We start from the raw sequence: 21,655 nt of genomic DNA on the forward strand, positions 1-21,655 counted from the left end.
CCCCCCCCGCTGATAAGCTATTCTGTGCACTGTATTGCCAGAATTTAGCTGAACAGGCGTCTGTAGGTATTACTGTCCTGTACGGCTTAGAGGTGGCTTGTGTCCTGCCTGGAGACATTGCAGTTACACTATGTGCCATGTTTGCTTAAGTCAGACCAGCTACGTCTCCATTCCAGGGACAACAGTGTAGGTAAAATCAGAAAGATTCAAAGCTCTGCAGTCAACTGTTCCAGACTCAAAGGCAGGTAGAGTGATCCGTAACAACAAGAGGCTGCGAAGTAGTAGACCCCCTCCCCCCCTTCTTCCCCTGCCAGAAAGAATCATGTTGGTCCTTCTGAAAGCAGTCCCGGCTGAGTCACTCAGGAATGTGAGGGTGGAGTTTGTGCTCCATGCTAGTCTTTTGTCAAAAGGGTTGTAGCGGGCCAGTGGCGCAATGGATAACGCGTCTGACTACGGATCAGAAGATTCTAGGTTCGACTCCTGGCTGGCTCGTGTAGATTTTTTTCCCTCATCTGTGGAGAGAGTTATGCTGCAATGTAAAATGTAGCTCTTAATGTGCACCAAGTACAGCAATTGTCATAGTTGTATGTTGTGTTTGCTTATTACAGTAATCAGTAATACACAGTAATTGTATTTATATCCTCATTAGTTGTTAGATTTAAAGGTATCCCATTTGTTAAAATTCAACCCTTTCTTGGGCAATTTCAGAGTAACTCCATGAGCTATGTTCAGACCGACATAAGCCCTGTGTGAAAACTCTGTTGTCTGTGCAAACACAAATGCTGGACATTTCCTACAATTTGAACAATCCTCAGCCCCGTGTATTATAGCATAGAAACTGGAAAGCCTCCACTGAAGGCCCTGCTATTGTGAGCCTGCAGTGAAATATCTTGAAATGATGTTTTTGAATTTAAACATATTAGTCCCACTGAACAAGGGAATGCCTCCAAGTTGGCTATCATCCCCACATATCTTTTCTTCGCCAGAGCTGATGTGACCTCACCACCACCTGACATTACAAACTCGAACAGAGGGAGGAAATTTGACAGAATATGCAAAATCTTGTGCAGCTAATAATAGCAATTCACAAGATCTTATTAAGATTATCAAACATGTTCTGTGATACCATTATTATTAATTGATTCAGTTTGAGTTGTTCATTTTTAGGTCATAGAATTTCCCCCTAACCACCTTTAATGGGCACTTTTTTTTAACTATTATTACAAAGATGTCTACTGGACTTCAAATATTCAAATCATTGTCTCAGTCAGACCAGTGGACAACTGAAACAGGAACACTCTACCTTAACAAGCTACTGTCATTTGAATTGTTTAGCCAGTGAGGTTCCTGAAAAGAGAAATGTAATGTTTATTGTATTTTTGCCATGTGACAATCAATTTGTTTTACCTATTACCTATTTTCGGGGTGCCTATTGTACATCGGGCCTTGGACTAGAATTAGCCCTCTCCAATGAATTCAAAATAGCTTTATTATTTTATTTCAGATTAAACAGTAGAGACAACATAATCTTAAACCGATGCACACTTTCTTTTTTCTTTTTTGATTCTGCTACGGGCAGTAACAAAAGTTCGAAATGTCCACTCCTGCAAAAGGGAGTATTAAAATAAATTAATTCTCTGTTAAGTCACTATTATAAATGTTTTTGGGTTGTAATGTTTGTTATAGTATACTTATGTGCTGTGCTGTTTTTTGCAGGTATGCTGAGCTGCAGACATACACTGAGCTGGACTTTCATCCCACTGAGGACGCACACTGTGACATCATCATTGAAAAACCCACTGTTTTCATGAAACTGGATGCTGGTAAGTAACAAAGGTTTATGTGACTCAATTTAAAGCCCTGCAGTCTAAACAAGTAGCTAAAACCTTTGCACGTATTACACCTTAATAAAAAACACATGCTCTTTTGGACGTGTGCACATTCAACTTGTTTGCAAGACACTGGATGAAGATGTTTTTGCAGTTAATTCATGCTTCCAGCATGCAATAGCAAGGATTCCACCAAACTTTATAGAACCCTTGCTGAGTAATGTCTTGAGAGCTGGACTCCAGAGATTTGTTCCTCTTTTAATGACAGGCCTAACATCAGACTGATGTTCACAGTTGACTTTTTTCCGCTTTCTGTCTTTACATGATGACAAAAATAATAATTGTGTGTTTCTGTACTAGGAGTGAACATGTACCACCATTTCTGTGACTTTGTCAACCTCTACATCTCCCAGCACATTAACAACTCCTTCAGCTCAGATATTAACATCATCATGTGGGACACGGTGGGTACCAGAAGGCTCCTATTACAGTTTCAATGGAAAGGAGGGTGTAAGGTAGATATGTTCTGTAGTTTGTTGTTTCTGTTTAAGGTTAGCTACACATACTCTGTAGTTAGGGATACATAGCTGTTCAAGTTCAAATGAACGTGCTTGCTATGACCACCGGAAATGATAACAAATCATAAACGACTTGTTTAATTTCACTTTTTTTTTCAATTACACTTTTTCACCCTTGCAGACTGCGATAAAAGAAGATAAATGTTTAGGAAGTTCATGTCACACCTTTAATTATTTGTCAAAATGAAACACCAGACAGGATTTTCCATGTGTCCTGTCTCAAGTGAATTGTTGATGACGTCTTCTAGCTAACAAGAAATAAATATACATTTATGAAATAAATCCTATATGAAGGCAGTTCTCAGCCTCCATATAGAGAGAAGAGTTGATTTGTTCTCGAATAATAAAGATCAAACACGTTTTCCAAATGTTGATGCATAAGATTAGTTTGATTAAGATTCATATTGCAGATGCAGCAATATATTTTAGCTTTCTCTCTCTATGTAATATTGTCTGTGATGATATTGTCCAGAGTAACATCAGAGAGGGAAAGTATTTTGTAAAATAAAAATGTATTTTTTTAAAAAGAAAGTAAAACCTGTTGTTTTCCCCACTTAATTATGTTATACATAATTTGCTCACAAATGGTGAAGAGGAAACACGGAGTAATACAAATATTTGAAATAAGTAAATAAGTATCTTAAAATTGAGATTGGATTTGAATACAGCAACCGAGCCAGAAAGCCACACTGTAGTTTGTCTATAATGTACTACAGTCACGGTTTTTGTTTAACAATTCAGTGGCGTATGTGCCTGATGAAGACATCAAGGGGAAACACCAGTTGAAAAACAGAATGCTTTACAGACAGCCTTATCCGGCCCATTGTTCCCCCCACTGTGCACAGAGGTTAAGAGGAAAGGGAAGGAGAGAAAACTGTCAAGGAGAAGGAAAGCAGTGACCTTTCAGCACAAACTGCACACAGCAGTCCAAACAGCAGCAGACTGTCAGATAATGTGATAACAGATTTTGTATAAAACCAAAACTTGTGTTTTTAAACAGATGACTCTGGCACTGCTAAAGGCTGTAGTTGATTTAACTTTTGCTGTTTTTTTCATTTCTAATGTAACAATATTTCATGTTTTTTTCCCCAGAGTTTTTATGGTTATGGAGATCTGTTCAGTGAAACATGGAGGGTTTTCTCAGACTACGACATCATACACCTGAAGACCTATGACTCAAAAAGAGTAGGTATAATGTCACCTCTGGCTGGACATTTTATACTCCTGCTTTGTAAAGGTGTTAAACTCATCACTTACTCAAAATTGGTTGTTTTTAGTCTATGAAAGTTAACTAAAGTCTTTAGAGTGGTTTTACAGAACCTGTCCTGGCTTTTTTTTTCAGGAAAAATCCTCACTGGAAATATTGTGTTTGGTGTATCCACAAGTAGCAAAAATGGTATTGATGATATATGTAAGAAGCTGTTAAGTTAGTATGACCAGCCATGGCTGAACAAATAAGAAATATGTGCTTGAGTGATCTCTGAGAATAGCAGTTCAAAAACACCACAGCAATGTGCAGGTTTTATGTTTACTATATATTGCCTAATTGGTCTTGTACACCCAAATCATCATTCCCATATTTTGTAAAGCACTTGAAGATGTATGAAGTACGCATGCATTCGTGTACAACAGCATGACATATACACAAACTGATTTCTGTGCCATTCTGTATGCTTACTACATTGATTTATTTACACTTTGTCCATAGGTGTGTTTTAAAGATGCCTTCTTCTCCCTCCTCCCGAGAATGAGATATGGCCTCTTTTATAACACACCTCTCGTAAGTTACCTGTCATGTATATGTGTGTGTGTTTGTGTGTGTGGCCACTAAACAGATGTACTTTATTATGTACATGTATTTGCTTTGAACAAATTGCAGCATCTCGTAGTTTCAATGCTGCCTTGTTTGTGTAATCATTTAAATATTTTTGTGATAGATTTATTAAAAGCCTTTATTGGACATTCGTCCCCACATGCACAATGATATCCGGTTTTAGTCGTGAAACATGCAGTTCAAGTCAAATATTTATGTGATGTATTCAAAAGCTCAGCAAGTGCTTATGTTATTTAAATGATAATTCCAAGGAGATTACTACAAAGATGATACCATGTAAATGTGCATTGTCCTGTGGTTCCAGCCTTGAGGTGTGAAATATTGATAGGTCAGCCTCAAGCTGATGCTTGCGATTGCCCTGCAGCACATGTCATGTTTATATTCATGTGCCCACATTTACAACTGCAGTGAAGCAGTGTGTGTTTGTGAGATTTTTAGACTTGAGAAATGCATTGGCTCATATGTTATTCATTCTTGGGAGATTAGGAAATATGTTTATGATAGACAGATTTCAAGGGTGATACATATTTTTCATCATAACCCATTGCAGTGCACTAGAGTAGCCGGATTCAGATTGCCATCAATTCATTTTCTAAAAACAAAATAATCATTTGAATAGATGAAATATATTGCATGTGTGGATGTCATTGACACTTTTTGATGTGTTGACGGCAGATCTCAGACTGCTACAGTGAAGGGATGTTTAGAGCGTTCTCCCAGCATGTCCTTCATCGACTGAATATCCCACAAAATGGGCCAAAGGTAGGAACATAGTCTTTTAGTTAACACTAATTCATATCTGTTCCTTTTTATTATAATCTTTTATGAGACTGACAAATCCTAACCAGTAGACAACCATTTCAAATAGGACACCAACCTGTTCCATCAGCTTGTGCCGAAATGATCATTTACATTTACATTTACTCATTTGGCAGACGCTTTTATTCAAAGCGACTTACATTTGAGGAACAACATACAAGCATCAACAGAGCATCAACTACTGACAATACATACTAGTAAGAGCAGCAATAAATACTCGTAAGAGCTCACAGTACATATCACATCAATGGGGTAAATACCTAGGGAAGGAAGTAAGAGTTAACAAAAAGTGCAATCAATACAAGATCATTGTAGGGGATAGAAGAAGAAGAGCACAGGAAGTGCATGTTAGAGGTTAGGAGTTAGAGGTGTTATAAGAGGAAGTGTTCTCGGAAGAGATGAGTTTTCAAGAGCTTCTTGAAGTTAGAGAGGGACGTCCCTGCTGTGATGGCGTGTGGTAGCTCGTTCCACCATTGTGGTGTCACAGATGCGAATAGCCGGGACTGGGATTGCTCTGTGTGAAGGGATGGCAGAGCCAGGCGGCGTTCGTTGGAGAGGCGTAGCGGCCGAGAAGGAACGTAAGTTTGTATTATGGAGTTTAGGTAGATGGGTGCAGACCCAGTAGTCACTCTGTATGCAAGCATTAGTGACTTGAATTTGATTCTGGAGGCCACGGGGAGCCAGTGGAGGTCACTGAGTAATGGAGTGACATGAGTCCTTTTGGGCTGATCAAAAACCAGACGTGCTGCTGCGTTCTGAACCATTTGTAAGGGTTTCACCGCACAAGCTGGAAGACCTGCTAGGAGGGCATTGCAATAGTCGATGCGAGAGATAACCATGGCCTGTACCAGAAGCTGGGTGGCGTACTGAGTGAGGTAGGGCCTGATTTTCTTATGTTGTATAGAGCAAAGTGGCATGACCGAGAGACAGTAGCAACATGGTCTGAAAAGGACAGCTGGTCACCAATCATGACACCCAAGTTTCTCACCACCTTGGTTGGAGTGATGGTTGCGTAGTCAATTTGTAGTTTGATGTTATGGTGGATAGATTGCTTGGCTGGAATGACCAAGAGTTCAGTCTTAGAGAGGTTTAGTTGAAGGTCGCAAGCCTTCATCCATGCAGATATGTCGATAGACAGTCCGTGATCTGCAACGAGACAGTGGGATCGCCTGGCGGGAAGGATAGGTAGGGTTGCGTGTCGTCTGCGTAGCAGTGGTAATAGAATCATTATTACTATTGTCAAGCAGCTAATTCACACATCTCTTCTAATCACATAAACATAAACAGACCTAACAGACAAGTGTTTTGTCTTTTTTGATCGGATTCTCTATGCTGTTTCAGTGTCTGACTTCCTGGGCAATTTGATCTGCTCGGTGCAGCTTTACGCAGCTTCTGTCAACAATAGACTAGCCTCGTATTTTCCACTGAGCAAAGCAGAGAGCCACTTTGTCCAGAATGGCTGCGATCAGCTGTGGCGTCCTCCTCGCAGCTAGAACGTAGAGCGCGGTGGACTGCAGCCTTCAGTCATTGTTGGTGACAAGAAATCCTCTTCGCCAAAGCAACATTTCCGTTGCATGATTTCATGAAATTGACAAATGATCAACATTACTGTTGTCAAGCAGCAAATTCACAGTCACAGACAGACATAAAGTGTACTTTCCCTGACCGGGAATCGAACCCGGGCCGCGGCGGTGAGAGCGCCGAATCCTAGCCACTAGACCACCAGGGAGCGTGAGCAGTGAAATGCCATTTCAAATAGGACACCAACATGTTCCATCAGCTTGTGCAGCTATGCCTATGTGGATAACTTAGAAAGCAGTCAAATATATCTTTTATATGGAAGCCATAGAAACAGTAGTGGCAACACAAAGACACATCTCTTCCAATCACAGAAACATATACAGACTTAAGTAACAGGCAGAGTGTTTTGTCTTTTTTGATCGGATTCTCTATGCTGTTTCAGTGTCTGACTTCCTGGGCAATTTGATCTGCTCGGTGCAGCTTTACGCAGCTTCTGTCAACAATAGACTAGCCTCGTATTCTCCACTGAGCAAAGCAGAGAGCCGCTTCTGAATCGCTCTGCGGCGCATCTGGTGGAATCCCAAGCTTTGTCTAGAATGGCTGCGATCAGCTGTGGCGTCCTCCTCGCAGCCAGAACGCAGAGCGCGGTGGACTGCAGCCTTCAGTCAGTGTTGGTGACAAGAAATCCTCTTCGCCAAAGCAACGTTTCTGTTGCATGATTTCATGACGTTGACAAATGATCATTTACATTTACATTTACTCATTTGGCAGACGCTTTTATCCAAAGCGACTTACATTTGAGGAACAACATACAAGCATCAACAGAGCATCAACTACTGACAATACATACTAGTAAGAGCAGCAATAAATACTAGTAAGAGCTCACAGTACATATCACATCAATGGGGTAAATACCTAGGGAAGGAAGTAAGAGTTAACAAAAAGTGCAATCAATACAAGATCATTGTATTGTATATACAAGTGGCATGACCGAGAGACAGTAGCAACATGGTCTGAAAAGGACAGCTGGTCACCAATCATGACACCCAAGTTTCTCACCACCTTGGTTGGAGTGATGGTTGCGTAGTCAATTTGTAGTTTGATGTTATGGTGGATAGATTGCTTGGCTGGAATGACCAAGAGTTCAGTCTTAGAGAGGTTTAGTTGAAGGTCGCAAGCCTTCATCCATGCAGATATGTCGATAGACAGTCCGTGATCTGCAACGAGACAGTGGGATCGCCTGGCGGGAAGGATAGGTAGGGTTGCGTGTCGTCTGCGTAGCAGTGGTAAGAGAATCATTATTACTATTGTCAAGCAGCTAATTCACACATCTCTTCTAATCACATAAACATAAACAGACCTAACAGACAAGTGTTTTGTCTTTTTTGATCGGATTCTCTATGCTGTTTCAGTGTCTGACTTCCTGGGCAATTTGATCTGCTCGGTGCAGCTTTACGCAGCTTCTGTCAACAATAGACTAGCCTCGTATTTTCCACTGAGCAAAGCAGAGAGCCACTTTGTCCAGAATGGCTGCGATCAGCTGTGGCGTCCTCCTCGCAGCTAGAACGTAGAGCGCGGTGGACTGCAGCCTTCAGTCATTGTTGGTGACAAGAAATCCTCTTCGCCAAAGCAACATTTCCGTTGCATGATTTCATGAAATTGACAAATGATCAACATTACTATTGTCAAGCAGCAAATTCACAGTCACAGACAGACATAAAGTGTACTTTCCCTGACCGGGAATCGAACCCGGGCCGCGGCGGTGAGAGCGCCGAATCCTAGCCACTAGACCACCAGGGAGCGTGAGCAGTGAAATGCCATTTCAAATAGGACACCAACATGTTCCATCAGCTTGTGCAGCTATGCCTATGTGGATAACTTAGAAAGCAGTCAAATATATCTTTTATATGGAAGCCATAGAAACAGTAGTGGCAACACAAAGACACATCTCTTCCAATCACAGAAACATATACAGACTTAAGTAACAGGCAGAGTGTTTTGTCTTTTTTGATCGGATTCTCTATGCTGTTTCAGTGTCTGACTTCCTGGGCAATTTGATCTGCTCGGTGCAGCTTTACGCAGCTTCTGTCAACAATAGACTAGCCTCGTATTCTCCACTGAGCAAAGCAGAGAGCCGCTTCTGAATCGCTCTGCGGCGCATCTGGTGGAATCCCAAGCTTTGTCTAGAATGGCTGCGATCAGCTGTGGCGTCCTCCTCGCAGCCAGAACGCAGAGCGCGGTGGACTGCAGCCTTCAGTCAGTGTTGGTGACAAGAAATCCTCTTCGCCAAAGCAACGTTTCTGTTGCATGATTTCATGACGTTGACAAATGATCATTTACATTTACATTTACTCATTTGGCAGACGCTTTTATCCAAAGCGACTTACATTTGAGGAACAACATACAAGCATCAACAGAGCATCAACTACTGACAATACATACTAGTAAGAGCAGCAATAAATACTAGTAAGAGCTCACAGTACATATCACATCAATGGGGTAAATACCTAGGGAAGGAAGTAAGAGTTAACAAAAAGTGCAATCAATACAAGATCATTGTATTGTATATACAAGTGGCATGACCGAGAGACAGTAGCAACATGGTCTGAAAAGGACAGCTGGTCACCAATCATGACACCCAAGTTTCTCACCACCTTGGTTGGAGTGATGGTTGCGTAGTCAATTTGTAGTTTGATGTTATGGTGGATAGATTGCTTGGCTGGAATGACCAAGAGTTCAGTCTTAGAGAGGTTTAGTTGAAGGTCGCAAGCCTTCATCCATGCAGATATGTCGATAGACAGTCCGTGATCTGCAACGAGACAGTGGGATCGCCTGGCGGGAAGGATAGGTAGGGTTGCGTGTCGTCTGCGTAGCAGTGGTAAGAGAATCATTATTACTATTGTCAAGCAGCTAATTCACACATCTCTTCTAATCACATAAACATAAACAGACCTAACAGACAAGTGTTTTGTCTTTTTTGATCGGATTCTCTATGCTGTTTCAGTGTCTGACTTCCTGGGCAATTTGATCTGCTCGGTGCAGCTTTACGCAGCTTCTGTCAACAATAGACTAGCCTCGTATTTTCCACTGAGCAAAGCAGAGAGCCACTTTGTCCAGAATGGCTGCGATCAGCTGTGGCGTCCTCCTCGCAGCTAGAACGTAGAGCGCGGTGGACTGCAGCCTTCAGTCATTGTTGGTGACAAGAAATCCTCTTCGCCAAAGCAACATTTCCGTTGCATGATTTCATGAAATTGACAAATGATCAACATTACTATTGTCAAGCAGCAAATTCACAGTCACAGACAGACATAAAGTGTACTTTCCCTGACCGGGAATCGAACCCGGGCCGCGGCGGTGAGAGCGCCGAATCCTAGCCACTAGACCACCAGGGAGCGTGAGCAGTGAAATGCCATTTCAAATAGGACACCAACATGTTCCATCAGCTTGTGCAGCTATGCCTATGTGGATAACTTAGAAAGCAGTCAAATATATCTTTTATATGGAAGCCATAGAAACAGTAGTGGCAACACAAAGACACATCTCTTCCAATCACAGAAACATATACAGACTTAAGTAACAGGCAGAGTGTTTTGTCTTTTTTGATCGGATTCTCTATGCTGTTTCAGTGTCTGACTTCCTGGGCAATTTGATCTGCTCGGTGCAGCTTTACGCAGCTTCTGTCAACAATAGACTAGCCTCGTATTCTCCACTGAGCAAAGCAGAGAGCCGCTTCTGAATCGCTCTGCGGCGCATCTGGTGGAATCCCAAGCTTTGTCTAGAATGGCTGCGATCAGCTGTGGCGTCCTCCTCGCAGCCAGAACGCAGAGCGCGGTGGACTGCAGCCTTCAGTCAGTGTTGGTGACAAGAAATCCTCTTCGCCAAAGCAACGTTTCTGTTGCATGATTTCATGACGTTGACAAATGATCATTTACATTTACATTTACTCATTTGGCAGACGCTTTTATCCAAAGCGACTTACATTTGAGGAACAACATACAAGCATCAACAGAGCATCAACTACTGACAATACATACTAGTAAGAGCAGCAATAAATACTAGTAAGAGCTCACAGTACATATCACATCAATGGGGTAAATACCTAGGGAAGGAAGTAAGAGTTAACAAAAAGTGCAATCAATACAAGATCATTGTATTGTATATACAAGTGGCATGACCGAGAGACAGTAGCAACATGGTCTGAAAAGGACAGCTGGTCACCAATCATGACACCCAAGTTTCTCACCACCTTGGTTGGAGTGATGGTTGCGTAGTCAATTTGTAGTTTGATGTTATGGTGGATAGATTGCTTGGCTGGAATGACCAAGAGTTCAGTCTTAGAGAGGTTTAGTTGAAGGTCGCAAGCCTTCATCCATGCAGATATGTCGATAGACAGTCCGTGATCTGCAACGAGACAGTGGGATCGCCTGGCGGGAAGGATAGGTAGGGTTGCGTGTCGTCTGCGTAGCAGTGGTAAAGAATCATTATTACTATTGTCAAGCAGCTAATTCACACATCTCTTCTAATCACATAAACATAAACAGACCTAACAGACAAGTGTTTTGTCTTTTTTGATCGGATTCTCTATGCTGTTTCAGTGTCTGACTTCCTGGGCAATTTGATCTGCTCGGTGCAGCTTTACGCAGCTTCTGTCAACAATAGACTAGCCTCGTATTTTCCACTGAGCAAAGCAGAGAGCCACTTTGTCCAGAATGGCTGCGATCAGCTGTGGCGTCCTCCTCGCAGCTAGAACGTAGAGCGCGGTGGACTGCAGCCTTCAGTCATTGTTGGTGACAAGAAATCCTCTTCGCCAAAGCAACATTTCCGTTGCATGATTTCATGAAATTGACAAATGATCAACATTACTATTGTCAAGCAGCAAATTCACAGTCACAGACAGACATAAAGTGTACTTTCCCTGACCGGGAATCGAACCCGGGCGCGGCGGTGAGAGCGCCGAATCCTAGCCACTAGACCACCAGGGAGCGTGAGCAGTGAAATGCCATTTCAAATAGGACACCAACATGTTCCATCAGCTTGTGCAGCTATGCCTATGTGGATAACTTAGAAAGCAGTCAAATATATCTTTTATATGGAAGCCATAGAAACAGTAGTGGCAACACAAAGACACATCTCTTCCAATCACAGAAACATATACAGACTTAAGTAACAGGCAGAGTGTTTTGTCTTTTTTGATCGGATTCTCTATGCTGTTTCAGTGTCTGACTTCCTGGGCAATTTGATCTGCTCGGTGCAGCTTTACGCAGCTTCTGTCAACAATAGACTAGCCTCGTATTCTCCACTGAGCAAAGCAGAGAGCCGCTTCTGAATCGCTCTGCGGCGCATCTGGTGGAATCCCAAGCTTTGTCTAGAATGGCTGCGATCAGCTGTGGCGTCCTCCTCGCAGCCAGAACGCAGAGCGCGGTGGACTGCAGCCTTCAGTCAGTGTTGGTGACAAGAAATCCTCTTCGCCAAAGCAACGTTTCTGTTGCATGATTTCATGACGTTGACAAATGATCATTTACATTTACATTTACTCATTTGGCAGACGCTTTTATCCAAAGCGACTTACATTTGAGGAACAACATACAAGCATCAACAGAGCATCAACTACTGACAATACATACTAGTAAGAGCAGCAATAAATACTAGTAAGAGCTCACAGTACATATCACATCAATGGGGTAAATACCTAGGGAAGGAAGTAAGAGTTAACAAAAAGTGCAATCAATACAAGATCATTGTATTGTATATACAAGTGGCATGACCGAGAGACAGTAGCAACATGGTCTGAAAAGGACAGCTGGTCACCAATCATGACACCCAAGTTTCTCACCACCTTGGTTGGAGTGATGGTTGCGTAGTCAATTTGTAGTTTGATGTTATGGTGGATAGATTGCTTGGCTGGAATGACCAAGAGTTCAGTCTTAGAGAGGTTTAGTTGAAGGTCGCAAGCCTTCATCCATGCAGATATGTCGATAGACAGTCCGTGATCTGCAACGAGACAGTGGGATCGCCTGGCGGGAAGGATAGGTAGGGTTGCGTGTCGTCTGCGTAGCAGTGGTAAGAGAATCATTATTACTATTGTCAAGCAGCTAATTCACACATCTCTTCTAATCACATAAACATAAACAGACCTAACAGACAAGTGTTTTGTCTTTTTTGATCGGATTCTCTATGCTGTTTCAGTGTCTGACTTCCTGGGCAATTTGATCTGCTCGGTGCAGCTTTACGCAGCTTCTGTCAACAATAGACTAGCCTCGTATTTTCCACTGAGCAAAGCAGAGAGCCACTTTGTCCAGAATGGCTGCGATCAGCTGTGGCGTCCTCCTCGCAGCTAGAACGTAGAGCGCGGTGGACTGCAGCCTTCAGTCATTGTTGGTGACAAGAAATCCTCTTCGCCAAAGCAACATTTCCGTTGCATGATTTCATGAAATTGACAAATGATCAACATTACTATTGTCAAGCAGCAAATTCACAGTCACAGACAGACATAAAGTGTACTTTCCCTGACCGGGAATCGAACCCGGGCCGCGGCGGTGAGAGCGCCGAATCCTAGCCACTAGACCACCAGGGAGCGTGAGCAGTGAAATGCCATTTCAAATAGGACACCAACATGTTCCATCAGCTTGTGCAGCTATGCCTATGTGGATAACTTAGAAAGCAGTCAAATATATCTTTTATATGGAAGCCATAGAAACAGTAGTGGCAACACAAAGACACATCTCTTCCAATCACAGAAACATATACAGACTTAAGTAACAGGCAGAGTGTTTTGTCTTTTTTGATCGGATTCTCTATGCTGTTTCAGTGTCTGACTTCCTGGGCAATTTGATCTGCTCGGTGCAGCTTTACGCAGCTTCTGTCAACAATAGACTAGCCTCGTATTCTCCACTGAGCAAAGCAGAGAGCCGCTTCTGAATCGCTCTGCGGCGCATCTGGTGGAATCCCAAGCTTTGTCTAGAATGGCTGCGATCAGCTGTGGCGTCCTCCTCGCAGCCAGAACGCAGAGCGCGGTGGACTGCAGCCTTCAGTCAGTGTTGGTGACAAGAAATCCTCTTCGCCAAAGCAACGTTTCTGTTGCATGATTTCATGACGTTGACAAATGATCATTTACATTTACATTTACTCATTTGGCAGACGCTTTTATCCAAAGCGACTTACATTTGAGGAACAACATACAAGCATCAACAGAGCATCAACTACTGACAATACATACTAGTAAGAGCAGCAATAAATACTAGTAAGAGCTCACAGTACATATCACATCAATGGGGTAAATACCTAGGGAAGGAAGTAAGAGTTAACAAAAAGTGCAATCAATACAAGATCATTGTATTGTATATACAAGTGGCATGACCGAGAGACAGTAGCAACATGGTCTGAAAAGGACAGCTGGTCACCAATCATGACACCCAAGTTTCTCACCACCTTGGTTGGAGTGATGGTTGCGTAGTCAATTTGTAGTTTGATGTTATGGTGGATAGATTGCTTGGCTGGAATGACCAAGAGTTCAGTCTTAGAGAGGTTTAGTTGAAGGTCGCAAGCCTTCATCCATGCAGATATGTCGATAGACAGTCCGTGATCTGCAACGAGACAGTGGGATCGCCTGGCGGGAAGGATAGGTAGGGTTGCGTGTCGTCTGCGTAGCAGTGGTAAGAGAATCATTATTACTATTGTCAAGCAGCTAATTCACACATCTCTTCTAATCACATAAACATAAACAGACCTAACAGACAAGTGTTTTGTCTTTTTTGATCGGATTCTCTATGCTGTTTCAGTGTCTGACTTCCTGGGCAATTTGATCTGCTCGGTGCAGCTTTACGCAGCTTCTGTCAACAATAGACTAGCCTCGTATTTTCCACTGAGCAAAGCAGAGAGCCACTTTGTCCAGAATGGCTGCGATCAGCTGTGGCGTCCTCCTCGCAGCTAGAACGTAGAGCGCGGTGGACTGCAGCCTTCAGTCATTGTTGGTGACAAGAAATCCTCTTCGCCAAAGCAACATTTCCGTTGCATGATTTCATGAAATTGACAAATGATCAACATTACTATTGTCAAGCAGCAAATTCACAGTCACAGACAGACATAAAGTGTACTTTCCCTGACCGGGAATCGAACCCGGGCCGCGGCGGTGAGAGCGCCGAATCCTAGCCACTAGACCACCAGGGAGCGTGAGCAGTGAAATGCCATTTCAAATAGGACACCAACATGTTCCATCAGCTTGTGCAGCTATGCCTATGTGGATAACTTAGAAAGCAGTCAAATATATCTTTTATATGGAAGCCATAGAAACAGTAGTGGCAACACAAAGACACATCTCTTCCAATCACAGAAACATATACAGACTTAAGTAACAGGCAGAGTGTTTTGTCTTTTTTGATCGGATTCTCTATGCTGTTTCAGTGTCTGACTTCCTGGGCAATTTGATCTGCTCGGTGCAGCTTTACGCAGCTTCTGTCAACAATAGACTAGCCTCGTATTCTCCACTGAGCAAAGCAGAGAGCCGCTTCTGAATCGCTCTGCGGCGCATCTGGTGGAATCCCAAGCTTTGTCTAGAATGGCTGCGATCAGCTGTGGCGTCCTCCTCGCAGCCAGAACGCAGAGCGCGGTGGACTGCAGCCTTCAGTCAGTGTTGGTGACAAGAAATCCTCTTCGCCAAAGCAACGTTTCTGTTGCATGATTTCATGACGTTGACAAATGATCATTTACATTTACATTTACTCATTTGGCAGACGCTTTTATCCAAAGCGACTTACATTTGAGGAACAACATACAAGCATCAACAGAGCATCAACTACTGACAATACATACTAGTAAGAGCAGCAATAAATACTAGTAAGAGCTCACAGTACATATCACATCAATGGGGTAAATACCTAGGGAAGGAAGTAAGAGTTAACAAAAAGTGCAATCAATACAAGATCATTGTATTGTATATACAAGTGGCATGACCGAGAGACAGTAGCAACATGGTCTGAAAAGGACAGCTGGTCACCAATCATGACACCCAAGTTTCTCACCACCTTGGTTGGAGTGATGGTTGCGTAGTCAATTTGTAGTTTGATGTTATGGTGGATAGATTGCTTGGCTGGAATGACCAAGAGTTCAGTCTTAGAGAGGTTTAGTTGAAGGTCGCAAGCCTTCATCCATGCAGATATGTCGATAGACAGTCCGTGATCTGCAACGAGACAGTGGGATCGCCTGGCGGGAAGGATAGGTAGGGTTGCGTGTCGTCTGCGTAGCAGTGGTAAGAGAATCATTATTACTATTGTCAAGCAGCTAATTCACACATCTCTTCTAATCACATAAACATAAACAGACCTAACAGACAAGTGTTTTGTCTTTTTTGATCGGATTCTCTATGCTGTTTCAGTGTCTGACTTCCTGGGCAATTTGATCTGCTCGGTGCAGCTTTACGCAGCTTCTGTCAACAATAGACTAGCCTCGTATTTTCCACTGAGCAAAGCAGAGAGCCACTTTGTCCAGAATGGCTGCGATCAGCTGTGGCGTCCTCCTCGCAGCTAGAACGTAGAGCGCGGTGGACTGCAGCCTTCAGTCATTGTTGGTGACAAGAAATCCTCTTCGCCAAAGCAACATTTCCGTTGCATGATTTCATGAAATTGACAAATGATCAACATTACTGTTGTCAAGCAGCAAATTCACAGTCACAGACAGACATAAAGTGTACTTTCCCTGACCGGGAATCGAACCCGGGCCGCGGCGGTGAGAGCGCCGAATCCTAGCCACTAGACCACCAGGGAGCGTGAGCAGTGAAATGCCATTTCAAATAGGACACCAACATGTTCCATCAGCTTGTGCAGCTATGCCTATGTGGATAACTTAGAAAGCAGTCAAATATATCTTTTATATGGAAGCCATAGAAACAGTAGTGGCAACACAAAGACACATCTCTTCCAATCACAGAAACATATACAGACTTAAGTAACAGGCAGAGTGTTTTGTCTTTTTTGATCGGATTCTCTATGCTGTTTCAGTGTCTGACTTCCTGGGCAATTTGATCTGCTCGGTGCAGCTTTACGCAGCTTCTGTCAACAATAGACTAGCCTCGTATTCTCCACTGAGCAAAGCAGAGAGCCGCTTCTGAATCGCTCTGCGGCGCATCTGGTGGAATCCCAAGCTTTGTCTAGAATGGCTGCGATCAGCTGTGGCGTCCTCCTCGCAGCCAGAACGCAGAGCGCGGTGGACTGCAGCCTTCAGTCAGTGTTGGTGACAAGAAATCCTCTTCGCCAAAGCAACGTTTCTGTTGCATGATTTCATGACGTTGACAAATGATCATTTACATTTACATTTACTCATTTGGCAGACGCTTTTATCCAAAGCGACTTACATTTGAGGAACAACATACAAGCATCAACAGAGCATCAACTACTGACAATACATACTAGTAAGAGCAGCAATAAATACTAGTAAGAGCTCACAGTACATATCACATCAATGGGGTAAATACCTAGGGAAGGAAGTAAGAGTTAACAAAAAGTGCAATCAATACAAGATCATTGTATTGTATATACAAGTGGCATGACCGAGAGACAGTAGCAACATGGTCTGAAAAGGACAGCTGGTCACCAATCATGACACCCAAGTTTCTCACCACCTTGGTTGGAGTGATGGTTGCGTAGTCAATTTGTAGTTTGATGTTATGGTGGATAGATTGCTTGGCTGGAATGACCAAGAGTTCAGTCTTAGAGAGGTTTAGTTGAAGGTCGCAAGCCTTCATCCATGCAGATATGTCGATAGACAGTCCGTGATCTGCAACGAGACAGTGGGATCGCCTGGCGGGAAGGATAGGTAGGGTTGCGTGTCGTCTGCGTAGCAGTGGTAAGAGAATCATTATTACTATTGTCAAGCAGCTAATTCACACATCTCTTCTAATCACATAAACATAAACAGACCTAACAGACAAGTGTTTTGTCTTTTTTGATCGGATTCTCTATGCTGTTTCAGTGTCTGACTTCCTGGGCAATTTGATCTGCTCGGTGCAGCTTTACGCAGCTTCTGTCAACAATAGACTAGCCTCGTATTTCCACTGAGCAAAGCAGAGAGCCGCTTCTGAATCGCTCTGCGGCGCATCTGGTGGAATCCCAAGCTTGTCTAGAATGGCTGCGATCAGCTGTGGCGTCCTCCTCGCAGCCAGAACGCAGAGCGCGGTGGACTGCAGCCTTCAGTCAGTGTTGGTGACAAGAAATCCTCTTCGCCAAAGCAACGTTTCTGTTGCATGATTTCATGACGTTGACAAATGATCATTTACATTTACATTTACTCATTTGGCAGACGCTTTTATCCAAAGCGACTTACATTTGAGGAACAACATACAAGCATCAACAGAGCATCAACTACTGACAATACATACTAGTAAGAGCAGCAATAAATACTAGTAAGAGCTCACAGTACATATCACATCAATGGGGTAAATACCTAGGGAAGGAAGTAAGAGTTAACAAAAAGTGCAATCAATACAAGATCATTGTATTGTATATACAAGTGGCATGACCGAGAGACAGTAGCAACATGGTCTGAAAAGGACAGCTGGTCACCAATCATGACACCCAAGTTTCTCACCACCTTGGTTGGAGTGATGGTTGCGTAGTCAATTTGTAGTTTGATGTTATGGTGGATAGATTGCTTGGCTGGAATGACCAAGAGTTCAGTCTTAGAGAGGTTTAGTTGAAGGTCGCAAGCCTTCATCCATGCAGATATGTCGATAGACAGTCCGTGATCTGCAACGAGACAGTGGGATCGCCTGGCGGGAAGGATAGGTAGGGTTGCGTGTCGTCTGCGTAGCAGTGGTAATAGAATCATTATTACTATTGTCAAGCAGCTAATTCACACATCTCTTCTAATCACATAAACATAAACAGACCTAACAGACAAGTGTTTTGTCTTTTTTGATCGGATTCTCTATGCTGTTTCAGTGTCTGACTTCCTGGGCAATTTGATCTGCTCGGTGCAGCTTTACGCAGCTTCTGTCAACAATAGACTAGCCTCGTATTTTCCACTGAGCAAAGCAGAGAGCCACTTTGTCCAGAATGGCTGCGATCAGCTGTGGCGTCCTCCTCGCAGCTAGAACGTAGAGCGCGGTGGACTGCAGCCTTCAGTCATTGTTGGTGACAAGAAATCCTCTTCGCCAAAGCAACATTTCCGTTGCATGATTTCATGAAATTGACAAATGATCAACATTACTATTGTCAAGCAGCAAATTCACAGTCACAGACAGACATAAAGTGTACTTTCCCTGACCGGGAATCGAACCCCGGCCGCGAGAGCGCCGAATCCTAGCCACTAGACCACCAGGGAGCGTGAGCAGTGAAATGCCATTTCAAATAGGACACCAACATGTTCCATCAGCTTGTGCAGCTATGCCTATGTGGATAACTTAGAAAGCAGTCAAATATATCTTTTATATGGAAGCCATAGAAACAGTAGTGGCAACACAAAGACACATCTCTTCCAATCACAGAAACATATACAGACTTAAGTAACAGGCAGAGTGTTTTGTCTTTTTTGATCGGATTCTCTATGCTGTTTCAGTGTCTGACTTCCTGGGCAATTTGATCTGCTCGGTGCAGCTTTACGCAGCTTCTGTCAACAATAGACTAGCCTCGTATTCTCCACTGAGCAAAGCAGAGAGCCGCTTCTGAATCGCTCTGCGGCGCATCTGGTGGAATCCCAAGCTTTGTCTAGAATGGCTGCGATCAGCTGTGGCGTCCTCCTCGCAGCCAGAACGCAGAGCGCGGTGGACTGCAGCCTTCAGTCAGTGTTGGTGACAAGAAATCCTCTTCGCCAAAGCAACGTTTCTGTTGCATGATTTCATGACGTTGACAAATGATCATTTACATTTACATTTACTCATTTGGCAGACGCTTTTATCCAAAGCGACTTACATTTGAGGAACAACATACAAGCATCAACAGAGCATCAACTACTGACAATACATACTAGTAAGAGCTCACAGTACATATCACATCAATGGGGTAAATACCTAGGGAAGGAAGTAAGAGTTAACAAAAAGTGCAATCAATACAAGATCATTGTATTGTATATACAAGTGGCATGACCGAGAGACAGTAGCAACATGGTCTGAAAAGGACAGCTGGTCACCAATCATGACACCCAAGTTTCTCACCACCTTGGTTGGAGTGATGGTTGCGTAGTCAATTTGTAGTTTGATGTTATGGTGGATAGATTGCTTGGCTGGAATGACCAAGAGTTCAGTCTTAGAGAGGTTTAGTTGAAGGTCGCAAGCCTTCATCCATGCAGATATGTCGATAGACAGTCCGTGATCTGCAACGAGACAGTGGGATCGCCTGGCGGGAAGGATAGGTAGGGTTGCGTGTCGTCTGCGTAGCAGTGGTAAGAGAATCATTATTACTATTGTCAAGCAGCTAATTCACACATCTCTTCTAATCACATAAACATAAACAGACCTAACAGACAAGTGTTTTGTCTTTTTTGATCGGATTCTCTATGCTGTTTCAGTGTCTGACTTCCTGGGCAATTTGATCTGCTCGGTGCAGCTTTACGCAGCTTCTGTCAACAATAGACTAGCCTCGTATTTTCCACTGAGCAAAGCAGAGAGCCACTTTGTCCAGAATGGCTGCGATCAGCTGTGGCGTCCTCCTCGCAGCTAGAACGTAGAGCGCGGTGGACTGCAGCCTTCAGTCATTGTTGGTGACAAGAAATCCTCTTCGCCAAAGCAACATTTCCGTTGCATGATTTCATGAAATTGACAAATGATCAACATTACTGTTGTCAAGCAGCAAATTCACAGTCACAGACAGACATAAAGTGTACTTTCCCTGACCGGGAATCGAACCCGGGCCGCGGCGGTGAGAGCGCCGAATCCTAGCCACTAGACCACCAGGGAGCGTGAGCAGTGAAATGCCATTTCAAATAGGACACCAACATGTTCCATCAGCTTGTGCAGCTATGCCTATGTGGATAACTTAGAAAGCAGTCAAATATCTCTTTTATATGGAAGCCATAGAAACAGTAGTGGCAACACAAAGACACATCTCTTCCAATCACAGAAACATATACAGACTTAAGTAACAGGCAGAGTGTTTTGTCTTTTTTGATCGGATTCTCTATGCTGTTTCAGTGTCTGACTTCCTGGGAATTTGATCTGCTCGGTGCAGCTTTACGCAGCTTCTGTCAACAATAGACTAGCCTCGTATTCTCCACTGAGCAAAGCAGAGAGCCGCTTCTGAATCGCTCTGCGGCGCATCTGGTGGAATCCCAAGCTTTGTCTAGAATGGCTGCGATCAGCTGTGGCGTCCTCCTCGCAGCCAGAACGCAGAGCGCGGTGGACTGCAGCCTTCAGTCAGTGTTGGTGACAAGAAATCCTCTTCGCCAAAGCACGTTTCTGTTGCATGATTTCATGACGTTGACAAATGATCATTTACATTTACATTTACTCATTTGGCAGACGCTTTTATCCAAAGCGACTTACATTTGAGGAACAACATACAAGCATCAACAGAGCATCAACTACTGACAATACATACTAGTAAGAGCAGCAATAAATACTAGTAAGAGCTCACAGTACATATCACATCAATGGGGTAAATACCTAGGGAAGGAAGTAAGAGTTAACAAAAAGTGCAATCAATACAAGATCATTGTATTGTATATACAAGTGGCATGACCGAGAGACAGTAGCAACATGGTCTGAAAAGGACAGCTGGTCACCAATCATGACACCCAAGTTTCTCACCACCTTGGTTGGAGTGATGGTTGCGTAGTCAATTTGTAGTTTGATGTTATGGTGGATAGATTGCTTGGCTGGAATGACCAAGAGTTCAGTCTTAGAGAGGTTTAGTTGAAGGTCGCAAGCCTTCATCCATGCAGATATGTCGATAGACAGTCCGTGATCTGCAACGAGACAGTGGGATCGCCTGGCGGGAAGGATAGGTAGGGTTGCGTGTCGCTGCGTAGCAGTGGTAATAGAATCATTTATTCTATTGTCAGCAGCTAATTCACACATCTCTTCTAATCACATAACATAAACAGACCTAACAGACAAGTGTTTTGTCTTTTTTGATCGGATTCTCTATGCT

General features: G+C 43.3%; 1 protein-coding gene and 9 non-coding genes across 10 annotated transcripts; 2 read left to right on the forward strand and 8 right to left on the reverse strand.

The window, feature by feature from the left end:
• The first annotated feature begins 419 nt into the window (after positions 1-419).
• Positions 420-492, forward strand: trnar-acg. The gene has a single exon. It is a non-coding gene; the product is annotated as a tRNA-Arg (tRNA).
• LOC119914073 (EGF domain-specific O-linked N-acetylglucosamine transferase-like) lies at positions 434-5,015 on the forward strand. Its single transcript, XM_038733076.1, has 6 exons — positions 434-471; positions 1,717-1,823; positions 2,190-2,293; positions 3,500-3,592; positions 4,116-4,187; positions 4,917-5,015. Exons 1-6 carry the CDS (start codon positions 434-436, stop codon positions 5,013-5,015), a joined length of 513 nt encoding a protein of 170 aa, XP_038589004.1.
• Positions 5,016-6,717: 1,702 nt separating this feature from the next.
• Positions 6,718-6,789, reverse strand: trnae-cuc. Its single transcript has one exon. It is a non-coding gene; the product is annotated as a tRNA-Glu (tRNA).
• Positions 6,790-8,309: 1,520 nt separating this feature from the next.
• trnae-cuc lies at positions 8,310-8,381 on the reverse strand. Its single transcript has one exon. It is a non-coding gene; the product is annotated as a tRNA-Glu (tRNA).
• Positions 8,382-9,901: 1,520 nt separating this feature from the next.
• Positions 9,902-9,973, reverse strand: trnae-cuc. Its single transcript has one exon. It is a non-coding gene; the product is annotated as a tRNA-Glu (tRNA).
• A 1,519-nt stretch (positions 9,974-11,492) lies between these two features.
• trnae-cuc lies at positions 11,493-11,563 on the reverse strand. Its single transcript has one exon. It is a non-coding gene; the product is annotated as a tRNA-Glu (tRNA).
• Positions 11,564-13,083: 1,520 nt separating this feature from the next.
• On the reverse strand, positions 13,084-13,155 carry trnae-cuc. Its single transcript has one exon. It is a non-coding gene; the product is annotated as a tRNA-Glu (tRNA).
• Positions 13,156-14,675: 1,520 nt separating this feature from the next.
• trnae-cuc lies at positions 14,676-14,747 on the reverse strand. Its single transcript has one exon. It is a non-coding gene; the product is annotated as a tRNA-Glu (tRNA).
• A 1,520-nt stretch (positions 14,748-16,267) lies between these two features.
• Positions 16,268-16,339, reverse strand: trnae-cuc. Its single transcript has one exon. It is a non-coding gene; the product is annotated as a tRNA-Glu (tRNA).
• Positions 16,340-20,391: 4,052 nt separating this feature from the next.
• On the reverse strand, positions 20,392-20,463 carry trnae-cuc. The gene has a single exon. It is a non-coding gene; the product is annotated as a tRNA-Glu (tRNA).
• Between the last annotated feature and the right edge of the window lie 1,192 nt (positions 20,464-21,655).

This window comes from Micropterus salmoides, unplaced genomic scaffold, assembly GCF_014851395.1.
Source record: "Micropterus salmoides isolate LMB-PRFRI ecotype aquatic unplaced genomic scaffold, ASM1485139v1 Ms_hic_scaffold_1, whole genome shotgun sequence".
Taxonomy (NCBI): Eukaryota; Metazoa; Chordata; class Actinopteri; order Centrarchiformes; family Centrarchidae; genus Micropterus; species Micropterus salmoides.

What these genes read in the sequence shown, in the direction of transcription:
- LOC119914073 (XM_038733076.1), top strand. Translation starts at nt 434, where the DNA reads ATGGATAACGCGTCTGACTACGGATCAGAAGATTCTAG. An exon ending in ACATCATCATGTGGGACACG is followed by an intron (nt 2,294 to 3,499) that starts GTGGGTACCAGA and finishes TTTTTTCCCCAG; the next exon opens with AGTTTTTATGGTTATGGAGA. An exon ending in TCTTTTATAACACACCTCTC is followed by an intron (nt 4,188 to 4,916) that starts GTAAGTTACCTG and finishes TGTTGACGGCAG; the next exon opens with ATCTCAGACTGCTACAGTGA.